This window comes from Sceloporus occidentalis, unplaced genomic scaffold (genome assembly GCF_023333645.1).
Source record: "Sceloporus occidentalis isolate IW3139 unplaced genomic scaffold, rSceOcc1.0.p SCAF_4, whole genome shotgun sequence".
Lineage (NCBI taxonomy): Eukaryota > Metazoa > Chordata > Lepidosauria > Squamata > Phrynosomatidae > Sceloporus > Sceloporus occidentalis.
Window position 1 is genome coordinate 200,200,724 of NW_028316984.1, and position 20,496 is coordinate 200,221,219.

A 20,496-nucleotide genomic window follows, 5' to 3' on the forward strand; every position below is an offset into this window, starting at 1 on the left:
GTTTTTCCACATTCACAGGGGTCCTGTGCCCCTAACCCCAGCAAATGTGAAGGGACAAGTGTACAACAGATTGTACAATTGTAACTTTTGGGCTCAGTTGTGTATCTTTACATTTTAGGATCTTTTCTGCATGGCATTAACTCTTTTCTGGCTCAAGGCTATGGAATTCTGGGAGTTGGAGTTTGTTGTGGGGGCAGGGCCTACAACAAACTCCAACTCCCAGAATTCCATAGCCTTGAGCCAGAAAAGAGTTAAAGCCGTGCCAAACCAGGTTATTCCTCCAGTGTGGATGCAGCCCAGATTGACACCATTTTTAACTGCCATGGCTCAATGCTATGGAATTCTGGGACTTGTAGTTTATTGCGGCACCAGAGCTCTCTGACAGGGAAGGCTAAACGCCTCACAGAGCTACAATTCCCAGAATTCCATAACACTGAGCCGTGACAGTTAAAGCAGTGTTAAATTGGATTATATACACAGTGTGGATGCAGCCTTTGAGCCTCACTCTTGAGGGGAAAATGGGTTATTAAATGAAGCCGCTAATTGCTTTCTTTCCCCCTCACAGTTGTGTTGTGGGACTCTGTCACGTGACACTGAGGCAGCAAAACCAACTAATAAATACAGTATAATTTTTCAACTTCTTTTGCTTCCCTCACACCTCAGCATGCGCCCACTTGTGCGCATGCTCCCTCTTGATGAGTGACAGGCTTCATTGGCGCTACAGCCTGCCACGCCCACTCCTTTTAAGGCGCGCCCATCCTCCTTAAGTCCTCAGGGGGAGGGACTAGGCCACTTTCTCCCTGGCAACCCAGCGAGGACTGGGCGGGGCCTAGAAAGAAGAAAAGCAATCAGAAAGAGCCACGCCCCCTTTCCCTGACAGGCTCGTCGCGAGCAAAGTAACTTGAGGAGAAAGAGAGTGGGCGGGGCGTAGAAAGAAAAAGAAGGGACCACGCCTATTTTTTTTGTCAGGCTCGCGACTGTTGGGGAGACAGAGCGTTGGAGCGGGAGCTCAAGAAGCTAGGCGGGGCTTAGGAAAAACTTAGAAGGCCACGCCCCCTTTCCCCAGGCAGGCTCGCGGGCAAAGCGACTGTTGCGAGGGCGACGGAGAGGGCGGGGCGTAGAAAGGAGGAAAGCAAAAATAGGCCACGCCCCTTTCCCTCACGGCCAAAGCCACCGTTGGAATGGAAAGAAGACCGAGCGCGTGCGCGAGAGTGGGCGGGGCGTAGAAAGGGGAGTAAAGCAGTAAGGGCCGCGACCCTTGAGGGGAGAGTGGGCGGGGCGTACAAAAGGAAACGTTTACTAATAGGCTGCGCCGTTTTCCTCATTGCCAAAGTCAGTGTCGGGAGAGAGCTGGAGCGAGAGTAGGCGGGGCGTAGAAAGGGGGGAAAGGCAGTAATAATAAGGGACCACTCCCCCTTTCCGTTAGTCGTCTTGAGGCCAAAGCGGCCCTTGGAGGGGAAAGAACGAGAGAGTGGGCGGGGCGTACAAAGGGATAGAAAAGCAATAAGCGTAGAATGGGGAAAGCGATAAAGGACCACGCCCCTTTTTCCCTCACAGGCTCACGACCGTTTGGGAGGGGGATCATAAGAGCGAGAGGGTGGGCGGGGCGCAGAAAAAAGGCAATTGCCCCGCCCTCACGGCCCAAAGTGACCGTTTGGGAGGGGGAGGAGGAGGAAGTTCGTAAAAGGGAACGAGCGGGGCTTAGAAAGAGCGGGAAAAAAGAAAGGGCCACGCCCCTTTTCCCTGTCAGGTCGCGACTTGGCTCAAGAAACTGGGCGGGGCTTAGAAAAGGGGGAAAACCTAGAAGGGGCCACGCCTTCTTTTTCCTGGAAGCGGCTGTTGCCAGGGAGAGGGAGGGGCGAGCGCGAGAGTGGGCGGGGCGCAGGAGGAAAAGGAGGAAGGGTAAGGCGCGCGCGCGCGAGGGGCGGGGCAGTCGGGAGCGCGCTGGGCGGTTGTGAACAGACGAAGGAAGGAAGGAGGGAGGGGCCGCTTGCCCGCCAGCAGCATGGCGGCCGGGCGCGAGTCTCCGCCGCCGCTGCCTCCTCCTCCTCCTCCTCCTCCTTCTCCCTTCCCTTCCCTCCTCCTCCTCCTTCCTGGCCCCCTCGCCAGCCCCCTCCCCTATTAAGAGGCCAGAGAGAGAGAGAGACTGACAGACAGACAGACAGACCGGACGACTGACTGGCCGACGGAGGGAGAGGGAGAGACCGGGGAAGGTCCCTCGGCGGCGGCGGCCATGGAGCTGGCCAAGCCGGCCTTCCCGGCGCTGCCGCAGCCCAAGGAGGACTCCGAGGTGAGACAGCCAGCGGGGCTCCCCAAAGCCCTCACTCAGCGGACCCCGCCGCCCTTCTGTCCTCAGGGCGGGGATCCTGGGAGCGGGAGGGTGGCTCCGCAGTCTGGGAAGAAGGCGCACAGGTGCCTCACCTGCAAGGGAAGGGGTAGGGCTATGGGGACACCCGGCGGAACGAGAGGATCTGGGAGTCCAAGGGGACCACGAGTTGAACAGGAGTCAACAGTGCGATGCGGCAGCAAACAAGGCCAATGCGATTCTAGGCTGCATCAACAGAGGTACAGTGTCTAGATCAAGAGAAGTCATAGTGCCACTGTATTCTGCTCTGGTCAGGCCCCACCTAGAATATTGTGTCCAGTTCTGGGCACCACAATTCAGAAAGGACATTGAGAAACTGGAGCCATGTGTCCAAAGGAGGGAGACTAAAATGGTGAAGGGTCTGGAAACCATGAAGCCCTATGAGGAGAGACTTAGGGAGCTGGGGATGTTTAGCCTGGAGAAGAGAAGGTTGAGAGGTGATATGAGAGCCCTGTTTAAATACTTGAAGGGATGTCATATTGAGGAGGGAGCAAGCTTGTTCTCTGCTGCTCCAGAGAACAGGACCCAATGGAGCAATGGATGCAAGCTACAGGAAAAGAGATTCCACCTGAACATTAGGAGGAACTTCCTGACAGTAAGGGCTGTTTGACAGTGGACTATATTGCCTTGGAGAGTGGTGAAGTCTCCTTCCTTGGAGGTCTTTAAGCAGAGGCTGGATGGCCATCTGTCAGAGATGCTTTGATCGGGAGTTCCTGCATGGCAGGATGGGGTTGGGCTGGATCAGGGCCCTTGGGGTCTCTTCCAACTCTAGGATTCTTTGAGTGACCTGAGAGAGAGAGGATCCTCAGGGGAGAGTCTCTGTGAGTCATAGAGAGCCTTTGCTTTCCTTCAGAGATTAGAGGACTGAGACTGAGCAGGTTGCCCTTTGATTTCAGCGTGATTTTCCTTTCCTTTCTATGAGAAAAATGCCATCTCTAGCGACAGCGTCTTCTAGGAAGTCCCCTAACTCCCCTTTCTTTCTCCCTTGCCCCCCCCCCCAAAGGCTGTCATGTCTGGGTTTTGTATGATGAGTCTTCTTCATTCACACAGCCATTTTGGGAAGAAAAAGGAGAAACCCACTCTCCTCCTCCTCCCCAGGGATCTTCTTCATTCTTCTGCCCTTGAAATGTTCATATGGCTCAACCCTTCATCCCAGACAGGTTTGGCGGTTGTAAATGGGTTGCATCCTTCTGGGTCGCTAAAATGAGTCACCAGCTTGTTGGGGGCAATTAGCTCACAGTTATAAACCGCTTAGAGACTGCTTAGTTCAGTAAGAAGCGGTATATAAATGAAGCTGCTAAACACATTGGGTTCCAATCTTGGAAGAGAAAGAAGAGTCATCATGATGATAATGTTGCTGCTGTTGCTGTGCCTCATCCAGCACTGTACACTTTCTTGCGTATACTGTATATACTCATGTATAAGCGTGGAAATTTAGGTTTAACAATTGACCCCAAAAAACTGAGTTGACTTATTCACACGTCAGTGTAAGTACAGTGGTACCTCGGGATACGAAATACCCAGGTTACGAAATTTTTGGGATACGAAAAAATCCCATAGGGAATTATTGTTCCGGGTTACGAATGTTTTTTCGGGTTACGAAAAAACTTTTGGTGCTTTTTTCGGCTTTTTCACACCAAATCGCGGCTTTTCCCCATTAGCGCCTATGGGTTTTTCGGCTTACGAAGCCTTTCGGGTTACGAAAGCGGCCGCGGAACGAATTACTTTCGTAACCCGAGGCACCACTGTATGGTATTTTAAATCATATCACACACAAATATACGCACACACACCATCCCCTGTTGAAAGGCAAGAGTTTAATCTGCCCTGGAAGCACTGGCCTCCTCCTACTCTCTCATCCACAAATAGTTATTAAATAAATAAGTAGTTTGTTTATATTTCCCACCTCTCCCTACGGATCGAGGCGGGGTTACATCCGATGAAATGAATACCAATACACATACAGCACAATTACAATTTACAATAAAATACTAACATTATTAATACAATTACATAAAAATCAAACAGCCTAATAATCATAGTCTAGGAAATGGAGCGTTTCTTTTTAATTGAGCTCCCATACAAAGTCAGGTGGGTAAGTCCGCCGGAAGAGATCCGTCTGAAGTGCCTTCTTAAAAGCATCCAAGCAGTAATAAGACGGATCTCTTCTTGTAGGCCGTTCCATAGTTTGGGAGCAGCAGTAGTAAAAGCTCTTTGGAAAGTCTATACAAGTCTGGTTGATTGATATTCTAATAGGTTCTTCCCAGATGTTCTGAAAGTGCGGGGCGGATTGTGTAGGGAGAGGCGTTCCCACAAGTAACTTGGGCCCAAGCCATGTAGGGCTTTAAAGGTAATAACCAACACCTTATACTGTGCCCAGAAGATGATCGGCAGCCAGTGAAGAGATTTTAACACAGGTGTTATGTAGTCGAACCTCGATGTACCAGTGACCACTCTGGCTACTGCATTTTGAACCAATTGAAGCTTCCGAACTTGGTATAAGGGTAGCCTCATGTAGAGCGCATTACAGAAATCTACGCGAGAGATTAGCAGTGCAAGTACCACTGCTTCAAGGTCCTTTTGCTCCAGGTAGGGTTGCAGTTGGCATATCAACCATATCCCTGCTGGACTTCTGTAACTTCTTTGGCATTGTTTTCCTTTACATCCTTCATTACATGCTGCTACATTTTACCCTCAAATTATCCACAGGTCGTATCAAAATCCATAGCTTTGGCCCCAAAACCTACCTTCAGCTTATACATGAGGTCAGATATATACAGTAGGTGCTTAGCAGATACCTTTGACTTGTTCCTACTTATGTTTCCTACAGATCTTCTGTTTAGGCTTCTTCTCCAGCAACTGAGAACTCCTTGTTTTCCTGTTGCATTTGGTGATGTCCCAAGTTGGTGGTGGTTGAATCCTGTTACCTCTCACGTTTGATGTGAATTCTCAGTCTTGTCCCCCATCTCTTTTTTGTGCTTTTGAGCTGGAAGGTGTGTCTTGGAGTTGTGGGGGCTCCCTGCTTTCACTCTGTGTAAATGCGGTATCCTGAATTTGAAGATTTTTGTTCATTTCCCCCCACTTCATGCAGAGACGCTGCATAGTACACATGTCATCTTTGGTCCAAAACACACTGCAGAAATAATCCATTATGAGACATTTACCCTTCTCTGTCAGAGAGCTCTGGTGCCACAAAAAAACTACAATTCCCAGGATTCCCTAGCACTGAGCCAGGACAGTTAAAGCAATCTCAAAATGGTTTTGGACCTTTGTTAGTCTTGTCATTATCCAAAGGATAACTTTGTCCTTGGCTTACTATTTTGCTCCTTAAAATTATGTATATGTTGCAGAAGAGGCCATCCTGTCTGCAAAGATAAGTTTAGCCCCAGCCTCTGAAGCTGCTGTCACTCCAGTGACTACACTCATCCCTCCATATTTGCGGCTTTGATATTTTCAGATTATTCATGGATTTGATTAATTTGCTCTCTCTAGGAATCTCTAGGTCCTCCAGCACAGCTCTATGGTCAAATTTAACTAAAAGTTGAACTGAAAGACCTAGAGATTCCTAGAGAGTACAGTGGAACCTTGCCATACGCGGGGGAGCCGTTCCGGATCCCGCCGCATATGGCGCTTTCCGCCTATGCTCGAGCCCCATTGTAAACAATAGGGCTCATGCGCGGCGGTGCGGGCGTGCGCGGGGCGCAACGGGTGCGTGCACCCATTCAATTGAATGGGACGCACCGCCTCTTCCGCCCTGCGCGTGCGCCGCGGCTTGAGCGCGTATGCTCAAGGCCGCGTATGGCGAGGTTCCACTGTATACTCTACTAAGCATTTGTAGCTCCTCTAGTGCAGTTCTATGGTCGTCAGTGACTGTCAGACATTAACCACAGAGTTGCGCTGGAGGACCTAGAGATTCCTAGAGAGGTGTCCTCTCAGGTAAAAACTTGTTGTTTTTGTTATTTGTGGCTTTTCCATATTCACGGCAGTTTTGTGCCCCTAACTCTAGCGAATATGGAGGGACAAGTCTATTTTCCTCTGGGGGGTTTTTGGCTGGCCTCCAACTGCCTCATATCAGACCCAGGCCAAAGAGCTGGCTTTCCTCACCCAGCTGTGTTTCTTTTGAGTATATATTGCTTTTGATCATAAAAGATAAAGTGATTTACCAGATCAAACTGTCAAAATGAAAAGGATGGTGAAAGCATATAGAGAGGGGTCATTAAAATAGGTACTGATTATTGGCCCTGTTGACATGTACATACATTTCTCCAAACTGGTGGACCACCTGCACTGTTGGTCTCATATCTCTAAGGGGAGCTAAGTCACCGATGTGATGGATCATCATGACAAAGGGATATGACAGAGACTGGAAATGAGCCCTTCAAGATGATGTCAGACTGAAGTTCCTCACATCTCTGTTGGCTATTCAGAGTTGGGTTGATGGAAATTGCAGTCCAGCAACATATGGAGGGGGCCACACATTTCCGATTCTTGCTTTGTAAAGTACCCTTCACTTTGAGCTATATTTAACTTTCCTTGCTAATATGGCTTTTGTAGTTCCCTCGTATATACTCAGTTGCTGTTTATTTTTCTCTGTAGCCAAAAAGAGGGGTTTGTGTGTGTATATGTGTGTGTGTGTACTTCTGCCTTGTAGGTTCCCTCCGGTTTCTTTTTGGAATATTTCAGTCCTACAAACAAATCTGTTTCCAGTTAACCTTAACTGCGTCATTCATTGGGATTTTCCAATAAACACAGAATCCTGCTATTTCTCTTTACTTCAGTATGATACCTTTTTTGGAGGGTTTCAAATGGAGGCTGGATAGCCACCTCTCAGGGATATTTTAACTATGGATTTTTGCCCTGTCAGTGGATAGGGACAGACAGCCATCGGTATCCTTTCCAACTTTTATGGAAGCTGTTTTTCTAGTGGGTCAGACATCTAGCTCATTAACCATCTAGTTCAAATGATAGCATTTTTTTTCTATGTGATTATTTCCTAGGCCTGCCTTTATTTATCTGTTTATCAGTCTAGTGTCTTCTCTAATCTACTAACTGCTCTTGGTGCTATTCCCATCCCAAGAACTCAGTTTCAGAAGCTATTGTTACAGTTGATGATAAGATTTTGGTTGCTTCTGGTTTCTTTTGACAGAGTCATACTTGACTCTCCTGGGATGTTAAATATCTCTTATTACCTTCATAAGAACTTTTCAGGAAATAATATTCTTTCCTGGATAGGAGGTTAGCTACTGATAACTTCTGTTTGTAGTACATTCAAGTATAATTACAGTACAAATCCATGACAACATGGCTAAGGAGATTTAAAAATAAATACCTTTTCTTTTCTGCTAGGACCATAGCATTAATTTCCGATGCAAAATTATGCTCAAAACACTGCAGCATAGATTACAGTCATATATGTAGAGAGAATTACCAGATGTCCAAGCAGGATTCAGAAATGGAAGAGGCACCGGGGACCATATTGCAAACATAAAACGGATAATGGAGTGAGTCAGAGAACTCCAGGGGAAAAAATCAGCATGTGCTTTATAGACTATAGCAAGACCTTTGACTGCATAGATCATGAAAAGCTATGGAATGAACTTAAGGAAATGGGATTGCCATCACATCTGAGTACAGGTGTGAGAACACCCCAGAGGACAGGACCAAAATTCAAAATGACTTGAATAGACTAGAAAGTTGGGCCACAGCTAACAAAATGAACTTCAACAGGGAGAAATGTACGGTACTGCACTTAGGGCGGAAAAATAAAATGCATAGATATAGGATGGGGGACACTTGGCTGAATAAAACTACATGTGAAAGGGATCTAGGAGTCCAAGTAGACCACAAGTTGAACATGAGTCAACAGTGCGATGCGGCAGCTAACAAGGCCAATGCGATTTTCGGCAACATCAATAGAAGTATAGTGTCTAGATCAAGAGAAGTAATAGTGCCGCTCTATTCTGCTTTGGTCAGGCCCCAACTGGAATATTGTGTCCTGTTCTGGGCACCACAATTTAAAAAGGATGTTGAGAAACTGGAGTGTGTCCAAAGGAGGGGGACTAAAATGGTGAAAGGTCTGGAAACCTTGCCCTATGAGGAACGACTCAGGGAGCTGGGGATGTTTAGTCTGGAGAAGAGAAGGTTAAGAGGTGATATGATAGCCCTGTTTAAATATTTGAAAGGATGTCATATTGATCAGGGAGCAAGCTTGTTTTCTGCTGCTCCAGAGATCAGTGGATGCAAGCTCCAGGAAAAGAGATTCCACCTCAACATTAGGAGGAACTTCCTGAGAGTAAGGACTGTTCGACAGTGGAACAAACTCCCTCGGAGTGTAGTGGAGTCTCCTTCTTTGGAGGTCTTTAAACAGAGGCTGGATGGACATCTGTCAAAGATGCTTTGATTTGGATTTCCTGCATGGCAGAATGGGGTTGGACTGGATGGCCCTTGCGGTCTCTTCCAACTCTATGATTCTAGTCCTGATTACGAATCTATACTTAGGACAAGAGGTAACTGTAAGAACAGAATATGGAGAAAAAGATTGTTCCCAGTTGGCAAAGGGGTCCGGCAAGGCTGCATCTTATCACCCTACTTGTTCAACTTGTATGCTTAACATATTGTAAGAAAAGCAGGCTTGGACACCGAAGAAGGAGGAGTGAAGATCAGAGGAAAGAATATCAATAACTTAAGATATGCAGGCAACACCATACAACTAGTGGAAAGCATCACAGACTTGGAACAATTACTAAGGAAGATCAAAGATGAAAGTGCAAAGGCAGGTTTACTGCTGAACATAAAGAAAACAAAAAATAATGATCACAGAGGATTTACATAAATTCAACCTAGATGATGAGCAAATTAAGATAGTTAAAGAGTTCCCAAAACTTGTATCAAACCTAGATTAGAACAGAGACTGCAGTCAAGAAATCAGACAAAGATTAGGAATGAGAAGGGCAGCTATGAAAGAACTGGACAAAATCCTAAAGAGTAAAGATACACAGCTGAACAATAAAATCAGAATCATCCAAGCCACTGTATTCCCTATTAACATGTACAGCTGTGAGAGCTGGACAGTAAAGAAAGCAGGTTGGAAGAAAACCAACTCATTTGAGATGTGGTGCTGAAGAAGAGTGCTGAGGATACTGTGGATGACCAAAAAGACAAACAAATTGGTCCTTGAACAGATCAAGTCAGCCTGGAAGCCAAGATGACTAAATTGAGGCTGTTGTTCTTTGGCCACATAATGAGAAATTGTGACTAGAAAAGACAATGATGCTGGGAAAGGTGAAGGGAAGTAGAAAGAGAGGAAGACCGCATGCCAGATAGAGAGACTCATTCAAGGAGATTGTGGGCCTGACCCTGCAGGACCTGAGCAAAGAAGTAGAGGACAGGGGGGCTTGGAGATGGCTCATTCACAGGGGCACCTTGAGTTGGGCTTGACTCCAAGGCTAACAACCTCTTATTTTCTATAGGAGACCCTTGTAGCCTTTTGGGTTGTGTCTGTTCACTTTCTTTCTCTTGTTTCCAAAGAGCCTATTTTTTTAAAAAAAAGTTTTGTACAGTTCTTTAAAAACAGACCTTCTCCACAACTTGAGTCTACAAAGATAAATAGGGATATGGTAAAGAAGCAAATTCAGATTCTAGTTTTCATAATGTTAGATGAATGTCATAGTGGTCAGATGGAATGGCCACTGAGGGAGGCAGTGCTAGAAAGGGACAAACTAAATAGTATTTGGTCCCATTTGAGCTGGTGGTATAGATCTGGTTGTCTGCCCTGATGGAATCAACTGGAACAACTGTTGATTCCAGACACATCTGGAAGAGATGCTCAGGCCCAATTTACATGGGCCTTTGCGGTGCCCCATCACATACTGGGGTTGGCCGAGGACACGGCGTTCATACCAGCCTCACCCCTAGCACGGGATGGGGGCGTCAAAATGACGGTGCCCTGTACACATGGGCGCCGCTATTTTGATGCAACGGATGCATAACGTCCGCACGTCCCATAGTGCTGGCGATGTCACGAGTACGCCATTTGCGCACTCGGGTGTCGCAAGCGCGACGCAAAAAGATCCCGTTTTTTGCGGTTTCTTTTTCCGCCGCCAGGAAGCCTCGCCGTTTGGCAGCTGAGGCTTCCCACTGGCAGAAATGGAGGCGGCAACAGACCACCCTTTTGGGGCTGTCTGTATGCCGCCTAAATGACCCCAACTGAGCTGATAGAATGGGCTTGGCTCTTTTATGTCTCTTTGACAGAGCCAGGTATGTGTATAGCAGGTTCATTTCTTTAGTTTTTGGAGGGTATTACTGTATATACTCATGTATACGTCTAGAAATTTTGGTCAAAAAATTGACCCAAAAACATGGCTTGACTTTTCCATGGGTCAGTATAAGTCCTGTACTTTAACTTGTGTGTGGGTGTGTGTGGGTGTGTGTGTGTGTGATCACCTCCTTTTTCTGAGTAGAGAGGCAAAATACAAGTGCTTTGTCCATCCTGGGAGCACCTAAAAAGAAGCATCAACCATCTCTACTCTCTCATGCATCCAGCTTTTATACAATATTTTGTATGATATTTTAAAAATAATATTGTGCATGAAACAAAGTTTGTATACACTGAACCATCAGAAAGCAAAGGTGCCACTATCTCAGCAGTTATGCCTGCCAGAATTTTGTAAGTTTTGGGCATCATTTTCTCTTGCTTCATCTTTTACATTCTTTGCTACATGGCCCTAAGTTTTACCCTCAACTTGAGGTTGACTTGTAGTCGAGTATATACGGTAATACAATATATTAAATGCAAATTTATATTCATTAGCACCTAATATATATTAAAGAGATTTCCTCCTTTATACCTGATGCTGAATAAAGCACAGCAGGACCATAAGAGGTACACCTGTGCCATTTTCATGTCACTGTAAGGTTTCTGTAAGAATCCACGTATCCTGTACTGATTGTCAAAACCCATATTTTTAGACCTTGTTGCCAAAGATTGCTATTTGTGTGTGCCTTCAAGTCATTTTGGGCAACACAGTTAACTGTATAAAGAAGGTGGAACATAGCACCTTAAAGAAATTTTATTCAAAAATCCAGAATAAAGACTTGTGGGGGCAGACGTATTGGTTTATCTTGGGGTGGGTGAGACCATTTATTTAAAAGCTTCCCTGGGAATTTACCTTAAGGGTTCCTAGAAGACAGTAGATAAAAACCAGTGTGTTCCATAGCCAGTTTTTAATCTGTCTTAATGATGAAAATATTACAGCACTGAGACTTCCAGAGGACCCCCGCAGAACCCAACGCTGATGCCGCTATTTCACATTGGGCAGCAGCCAGATGCTTCTCCAGTTCTGCCCATTCCCCATGAGTGAATGGGTGTGTGGGGTTGGGGGATGTCAGGAGGCTATATGATAAGTTGGAGGGGGGCATGCGGTATATGGCTTAGTCTATGTAGGTCCACATGCAGAACTACTGTAATATGCTGTGCCATACAGGATTGCAGCCTATCATATGCATATTGCTTCTCTGCCTTTCAAATAAGAGCTGATAATTTTATTCCAGAATCATACTGTGAATGAACACGAGAACAAAAAGGTTACTTACTTATCAGCTCATTTTTACCCTGCTGTTCATACAGTCAGGCTCCTAAAGTGGCTCCCACATTCAGCACACAGAACTGGATAGAAATGGCTAAAGGAGCAGGAGGAGTTATCATTGGATTTTAGACATGCATCACACATGTAGTAACATCCCTAAGACATTACTAAGCCACCGCTGTGTTCAGTCTCTGATTTAATGTTGCGATTTTGAACATTCTTGAAAATGTCCCACTGAAATTAATAACAGTTCTAAGAAAATATGTTTGGGGTTGAAGTAAAAGTCCATAGCATTGGGTGCCCAGTCTGTTCAGGGTCTGGAACTAATTTATGAACTGAATAAATGTCCATGCTTTTTCTTAGCCCATATAAATGTAGTTGTTTTGATTGATAAGATCCATTTGGTTGAAAGACTGTGAAAATAGTCTGTATTTTCTGTTAACATGGTAGTCTGTTAAAATTCTCTGCTGTTTTAATGTCTAAAATGCACTGTAAATTGCCAGTTGCAGTCAGATGAATTGTCAAGTACACACGAACTTCATAAATGTACCATAATACATTCAGACTGTTTTAAGAGTTCATTTTGCTGTCAGAATGCAGAATTATGCAGTGGAAGCAAGCAAATCCTTCTAAAGTGCTTAAATTTCTTGCTGTACTGTTCAGAATTTAGCTGTGAGCAGCATGGCTCTTTACCAGTGTGAAAAGAGGCTCCAGATACTGCTTAGTGTCTAGAAACTACGTAAGTTCTCAAAGAAAGTGGTTCTGTTCTTAAACATGCTCTTAGGCCTTTCTCAGACATCAGCAACATTGTGTCATGAGTGGATAATGGAGCCTTTGCTTTTGCATGGCCTCCTGCATAGCATATTGTTTGTCATTCACTGTTCAAGTAATGCTCATCAAAGGGAGCCATGCAGTGCACATTTTTAAAATGTGTGTAGAGATAAAAGCCTTGCAAGATCAAATCAAACTGCCATCTAGTCCGGTATTCTATTCCCGCAATGATCAAGCAGATGCTTATGTGCATTCAACATGAGTCCAAATAGCACCCTCTTGTTTGTGCGCCCCAGAAACTGGTATTGAGGGTCTTACGCCTTTGACTACTACAAGAAGAAATACACAGCTGTTTAACAGTTGCCACTGATGAGATGTGCAGCAACTGAGGAGGATTTTGTTTTCAGTATATTAGTATATTTTAGTATCTTAGTATTATATAGAGTGGTGCTTTATTGTTTGCTTTTTATTGTATATGCTCTGATGTACCACCCATTGGTGGAAAGGGCATTATAAATAAACATCATCATCATTTGCCTTATCTTCTACAAATGTGATTAAGCTCTGTTTAAATTAGTACAATTGGTGGCCAGTGAAACATATGGTGGCAAGTTCTATACTTTAAATATGTGATGTTTGGCAAAATGATTCCTTTTATCTGAATCCCCTGCCTGCAGGAGCACCTTGTCTACCTGCATTCCCAGTTTTTTCCCCCTAAGTAAAGCTTTGTTGGAAGAACAGAGAACAATTATCCAGGACTTTCCTCATACCATGTCTAATTTTATATGCTTCAGTTATGTTCTCCTTGTGGCTTTTAAAGCTAAAAATCACTAAATTTTGTCATGGGGGGGAGTTCTTACTTGGTCATTTTAATTGCCCCTTTCTGTACTTTTTCTAGCTCTATATGGTATTTTTTGAGGGGTTTGGAAACATTTCTTGTTTTGCTTTTTATTTTTAGCTGTACATTTAACAATTAAAATGCTTTGAGATTTTAAAAAGTTATTAATGAAGGAAATAATCCTAGATGGTGCGTTAAAGGAAGTTATAAAATTGTGAATGTACAAAAGTGTTGGTGCACACACCAGCAATTAAGGTAATATTCTTTACTTGTAGCCTGATGGAATAATCAGGTTGTTATCATAAATTGAATAGCCTTTTGCAATGATTTCTAGTATCTTTTAAAGGATAATTAACCCTTTCATGTTAATTCTGTGAGATGTCTGTTACACATCATCATTGTACATGGACAGTAAGCTGACCAGCATATGCAGGTATTTGAAAATGGAGAAAGCATATTTTCATCAGAAACGTTTACTAGCTTTTTTCCCTTTTGGCTTCCTAACTATCTTCTCAGCTGGAGGAAGACAACTAGTGGCATATGGTTCAGAGGGGTCAGCAGCAGGACTACCCCTTCTCCCCAGCCTTTTCCTTGATAAAGCTTTTTAAATTTCCTTCCCAGTGTGAACACCAACAGAGAATATGACAGCTCTATCCCTACTCACATTTGCCCCTTAATGTGGGAGGTGGGCAAGAGGTTCTTAAATATCATGTTCTCATTCCACCAATTGAACAGTAACAGTGGAATTATGGGAATTCCAACTGATGCACAAAAGAGCAAAATTAACTCAACTTGGTGCTGTGTAGAAGAGAGGCGTATTCCTTTTGCTTCTGACTTTGCCTATGGCAAATTGGTGGGCAGACCCCATATTACTGACATTATTGCTGTGCTTCTTGACTGATATATTTGGACAGCATTCTTGAGGGCAAGAGTTCATCAAGTGCTGGAGCTAATAGTCTGAATATTATAGAGCAAACTAGGAGAATAGTACAAGACTCAAGAGTGGGAGGGGGGAAAAACTTAAATAAGCAGCGGTGTCTACACTGACACACAGACCATAGGGAGGGAGAACTGCAAAGCAAGTGTGATATAACAGGCTGAAACCTGGTGGGATGAGTTTCATGATTGGAATGTGGTACTAGAGAGGTATAACCTACTTCAGAGGAAAAGGCCAAACAGGAGAGGAGGAGGAGGGGTAGCATTGTATGTCAAGGATGTTTGCATCTGGGAAGGGATCCATGACTTAAATCCCAGAAGCCAGCTTGACAGCTTCTGGGTAAAAATTAAGGGGGAGAGAAACAACACTGATATCATTGTGAGTGTCTACCATAGACCCCCAAGACAGACCAAGGACTTGGATGATGCTTCCTGGAACAGATAAGCAAAGTTTCAGAAAGGAAAGGTGCAGCAATAATGTGAGATTTCAGCTATCTTGGTATTCGTTGGAAACTGATTACAGAAAATCTAGGGAAATGCTGGGTACATATGACCCATGGTCAGGAATATTAAAAAAGAAGGTAATTCATGATGGATGAGAGCTTTCTTAAAAGTGAGATATGAAAGACACAATTTCAAACAATTCCAATGAGGAGGAAAAATGGGGAAGTGTCTAAAGAAACCAGGATGGCTGCCTAAAGAACTTTCAACTGAGCTAAGATTTCAAAGGGGCGCATACATAAAACAGAAAAAGAGGGAAATCAGGAGAAAAAATCGAACAAATAGCTATCACATGTAGGGAAAAAGTCAGAAAAACTAGAATGAAGAATGAGCTTAGCAAATCTGAACTCAAATTTTGGTAATTAAAATTTTAGAAGTCTCTTCATTCACAGAGCAGAGCGACTTGCCCTTCAAATCAGGCATGCAGCCTTCCAAATGTTTGTAGTAATACAGTTCCCAGCATTCCTCATCATTGATTTATGTTGAACAAGGTCTAACAAATGTCTAACAACATTTGAAGAGCCAGTTTAAAATATTTGGTGTCCCCCCTCCCTCTCGTATTGAAACCTTACTTTTGAACCACTGCTATAACGTCTTCCATATTTTTTGAGAAATTGTTTTTCATTAACAGCATTGTCAACTTCATTTTAGGTGTGCAGCCCAATTCTGGATTGTGTCATAATCCAATGCAATTTTAGGCTGCATCAAAAAAGTGTAGTGTCTAGATCAAGAGAAGTAATAGTGCCACTGTATTCTGCTTTAGTCAGGCCCCACCTGGAATACTGTGTCCAGTTCTGGGCACCACAATTTAAAAAGGATGTTGAGAAACTGGAGCATGTCCAAAGGAGGGTGACTAAAATGGTGAAAGTTCTGGAAACCTTGCCCTATGAGGAATGACTTAGGGAGCTGGGGATGTTTAGCCTGGAGAAGAGAATATTAAGAGGTGATATGATAGCCCTGTTTAAATATTTGAAGGGGTGTCACATTGATGAGGGAGCAAGCTTGTTTTCTGCTGCTCCAGAGAACAGGACCCGGAACAATGGATGCAAGCTACAGGAAAAGAGATTCCACCTCAACTTTAGGAAGAACTTCCTGACAGTAAGGGCTGTTCGACAGTGGAACAAACTCCTTCCTCGGAGGGTAATAGAGTCTCCTTCCTTGGAGATCTTTAAGCAGAGGCTAGATGGCCATCTGTCGGGGATGATTTGATTTGGATTTCCTGCATGGCAGAATGGGGTTGTACTGGATGGTCCGTGTGGTCTCTTCCAACTCTATGATTCTATGATCCACATATAAACTGAAAATGCCTGCTTTTTTGCAAATATGTCAAAGTTTTAAGGCCTAGAGTGTCTGAATAAAGAATATTTAATTTTTTTCTTTGCTTCTTTGTTGAAAGCTCTTAAAGAATAACAAGCCATTTGTTACTCAGTTGGGTTGCCTAACTTGCCATTTTACACCTTGCAGCTTGTCCAAGAACCTGATTGTTTTTCAGTTCATTTATGTTTATTGATCTTAGAATTTAATATTCATATAAGAAACTTATTTTTATTTCTCTTTAGGACTGGACATATCCAATGAGAAGAGAGATGCAGGTATGGATATAGTTATTATTTAGAGTATTTATACCCCCAAAAGCTCCCAGAGCAGCTTCCAAATTGTTAAATACAGTGGGTTCTTGTTATCCGCTGGGGTTTGGATCCAGGATAACAATCTGTGGATGATGAATCCCATTAAAGACAATGGCATAGAAAAATGGTGTCCCTTATATAAAATGGAAAATATTTGGTATTTACACTTTTTGGGAGTATTTTCAAGCCTTGAATGCTTGAATCAGTGGATAAAAAATCCGTGGATAGGGAGGGCATTTCCTTGCTATCGTGCGTATGATCCAAATAAGACACAACACACAAGAAAAATGGAATGGCAGTGTTGGGATGGATTCCATCCAGCAGATACTACCTACTCTTCTCTTCCTCCAAGGCCACAGCAGAAGCAGTTGATCATAATCTTTTAGTCAAAGCCAGTTAGCAGTTCATTAGATATTTCATGCAGCTGTAAAGGTTTGGCCAAATCACACGATGCCCTTAGACAATCCAAAGTGCTTCAGAATTCGGGATGGGTTGTCCAGGAAGTACACCTTTTCCATGAGGCGTCTTGGGATGACAGAGGTAAGTGTGTATTCAAGTGGTGGCTATGTCTACCAAGAATCCTTGATCTGTGAAGGTTCACCATCTATGTTTGTTTCACATTACAAATCATGATCAGCTTGGTGAAAGAAAATCCTTCCCTCCTAAGGAAGGGCAGCAACTGCAGGTTTTGGAAAACAGTGTTCTATACTTCTCATTCTTTCTATATTTTAACCAGGCATGGTCCTGTATTTATTGCTATCCAGTTGAAATAATATCATGTGGAAGTATCCAAAGCCTCCCATCCCATCCATTACCTTTCTTTCCTTTCCTTTGGCCCTTGTGAGCAGTTCCAGTTCCAAGTCCTCTGTGCTGAAAGTCATTACACCCACCAGTGCTATCTTTGCCCTTGGTCAGCTGGTCCCTTTCTGTTCCTATTTATGATGCAGTTCCCTTTCCATTTGTTCAGAGTTCCTGGTGGTTGTGACATGCAGGAGTCACTAGTGGCCTCTCCTTTCAAGAGGCTTCTGGCTCTGCCAGTTAACTCATACTTTGATTAACTGTGGGCAGTGGATGAGGCCAATGCTACAACCATGCTGCCCCTAAATGATCAATTCAGGAAGTTGCTGAACTGGAAGCATGCTTCTGTATATACAAAATAATGAATAAATGTTAAAAATGCATTGCTGTCATTTCACCAATTGGTATTATATACAGGAGCTTGCTTTAAAACAGTGCTTATTTTAGAACATTACTTAACTACAAGACGGGAGCCATTGTTGTTGTCTCGTCACAAGAAAGAGAATGTGCAGGAAGCTCTGTACATGCAGCAAGTACTTCTTTCTTAAACTGTTCCTTTTGCTCTTGTTAGCAAAATTAATATTTGAGGGTTAAGCTTTGCCTCATTTTTCCAAAGCCTTTCCCCCCTTTTCACATAGACCCCATACAGACAAGCCAAAATAAAGCTGCTTCGGGTCACTTTGAGATATGCTGTTAAAATGATGCATGCGTCCGAAGAGTCTGGAAGTCGCGCCAAAGCCACGCTCCAGTCCTTAGAATTGGAGTGTGGCTTTGGCGCAGCTTCCGTACTCTTAGGACACATGCATCATTTAAACAGAATACCTCAAAGTGACCCGAAGCAGCTTTATTTTGGCCTGTCTGTATGGGCCCATAGATTCAGAACATTGAAGTAGATCAACAGATAACTGTCTTTTTCACTGTCTCAAGTCAAAGTACATAGTACTCAAAACCACCTAAGTTATGTTAGTGCCTAAGGTAAAAAATCCCAGTCTGCAATGTGAGACAGTTACTACCCTCGGTGTGATCAGAAATATATGTACTCAGATGTTAGCTGAATTTATTTTAGTACTGTTGGCAACTTGTGAATTTAATTTAAAATTAATTTTTTAAAAAGGTATAGTATTTTTCTTGAGAAAGAACAGTAAAGTCCTCATTATTTGTAGGACTCAGACTTATCCAGACAGAATTTACCTTTAACAGCTGCATGAGAGACAAATATTCCATAGCTGAAAACCTGGAGAAGGCGAGCTTTGTCTATTAAATTTTAGGCTGTCATGCATTCAGGAATCCTGCCAGGAAAAAAGGGTGTAAACCCCTTTATCAAAGCTGCCCTGAAAAATGCTTCCATAAAACATTCCAGATGGTTCAAGTAAGCAAGCCAATCGCCATACCTCAGAGCAGCAGATGAAAAGAAATCTGGATTATAAACTAACCAATCCAGAGAGAGGAGGCAATATTAACAAGGAAAACTAGAAGAGGGAGAGGTAGCCTGTAGTTAAACATGCATCGAAAAGCTGAGGTGAGAATTCAACCTGTGTGTGAGATCACATTGGCCTGTTACAGACTGCCAAAATAAAGCTGCTTCGGTTATCTTTGGAGGTATGCTGTTTAAATGATGCATGCATCCTAAGAATCTGGAAGCTGCACCAAAGCTGCACTCCAGTGCTTAGGAATGGAGTGTGGCTTTGGCGCGACCTCCGGACTCTTAGGACCCATGCATCATTTAAATAGCATACCTCCAAAGAGACCCGAAGCAGCTTTATTTTGGCAGTCTGTAACAGGCCATTCTCTTGCTCAGCCTGAAACATCTGTCATGTCTGTGAAGGACCTTTTACTTTGGTCCTGCTAGCCTCGAACATGTTAGGCTTTGAACAGTTGTTGAATACTAAGGCTCTAGAAAGAGTCCACTAGGATGAGCTGAAGGAGAAAGGAAGCCTGAGATGCCGCTGCAGTGAGGCAGGACGGTTATTGGAATCCTGGCCTGGGATATGATTACCTTGGCAGAAGTAGGCAGCTGCCTGCTGTTGAAACATTTCACTCTTCTGTCGCTCCCCTTTTTCATAGATTGCACCAAGTAGTGAATCATCAGAAAACAGTTCATACTCTTCCTGGCCACTCCCAGTCGAGACCAAGCAGTGTGGTTGAGCTTTCCCTTTGTGACAACATCAGGATGGGTTGGGGATTTTCTCACTGAGGCACCTCCAGTGTTCTGGCTGAGCAAGCTTCCTTTGCATCCCTAGTGCTAATAATTCAAGTTTCAGGTTTGGTTTGCTAAGACTTGAAATACACTTGAAACATAAAAGCCATACTGGATTAACAAAAGGCACCCTAAGTTTAGAATGTTGCATAAGTGGTGGCCATCAATACGCCTTGTGATGATAAATGCTATATAGTTTAACCATGTACTGTGTGAAAAGATACAGCCAAGATCCTACATGAAATAGAGGGATGTAACTTTACACTCATGGAGTTACGTTGACAATTGTGCATTAATGAATGGCACTACAGTGCTGCTGAATGTACAGATGTGAAATGCACAATTGTAATGCACCATTCTGATCAGTCATTGCCATCAGTATATGTATAAAGATAGGATATTTTTTTACCCCGTTATAGATAATTCAACCACTTCATAGTTCAACATAGTTCAACCACTTCAGAATAATTCATACATGAAAGTCATTAACAGTGCTAGTTGTACTGAATCACTTGCCATTAAATTTCATTGGATGATTCCAGATTTTAGTACATTGTAGTCTGAGAGGGAGAAATGCTGCTGCCTGTCCGCTTTCTCCACATCATGCATAACTTTATATCCATTATGTCTCTTTCTACTTTGCTACCTTTCTAAGTTCCAAGTCTCTAAACTTTACATCTGTGACAGATTCTGTCTTCATAAGGGGATTTTTCCTGTTTCTTAATCATTCTGGTTGCCTCTTTCTGCCCTTTTTATAAGCTCCACAATATCATTTTTGAGATTCAGTGGCCACAGCTGTACAAAACAAAAGTTACAAATCTGTGTTTTAAGAACTTTTTGATCCCTTAAATGTTTCCCAACATTGACCTAGGTTTTTC

At 43.6% G+C, this 20,496-nt stretch overlaps 1 protein-coding gene across 2 annotated transcripts in view; it reads left to right on the top strand.

The window, feature by feature from the left end:
- The first annotated feature begins 1,970 nt into the window (after nt 1–1,970).
- Nucleotides 1,971–20,496, top strand: part of STYX (serine/threonine/tyrosine interacting protein) — a 35,015-nt gene continuing 16,489 nt past the window's right edge. The window contains exons 1-2 of one of the 2 annotated variants that reach the window (XM_089522896.1): nt 1,971–2,290; nt 16,555–16,587. In XM_089522896.1, the coding sequence (XP_089379022.1) occupies nt 2,234–2,290; nt 16,555–16,587 (90 nt within the window). In that variant the 5' untranslated portion in view covers nt 1,971–2,233. Of the gene's footprint in view, nt 2,291–14,014; nt 15,076–16,554; nt 16,588–20,496 lie in introns of those variants that run through there. The other variant, XM_089522895.1, reaches the window with a different exon arrangement.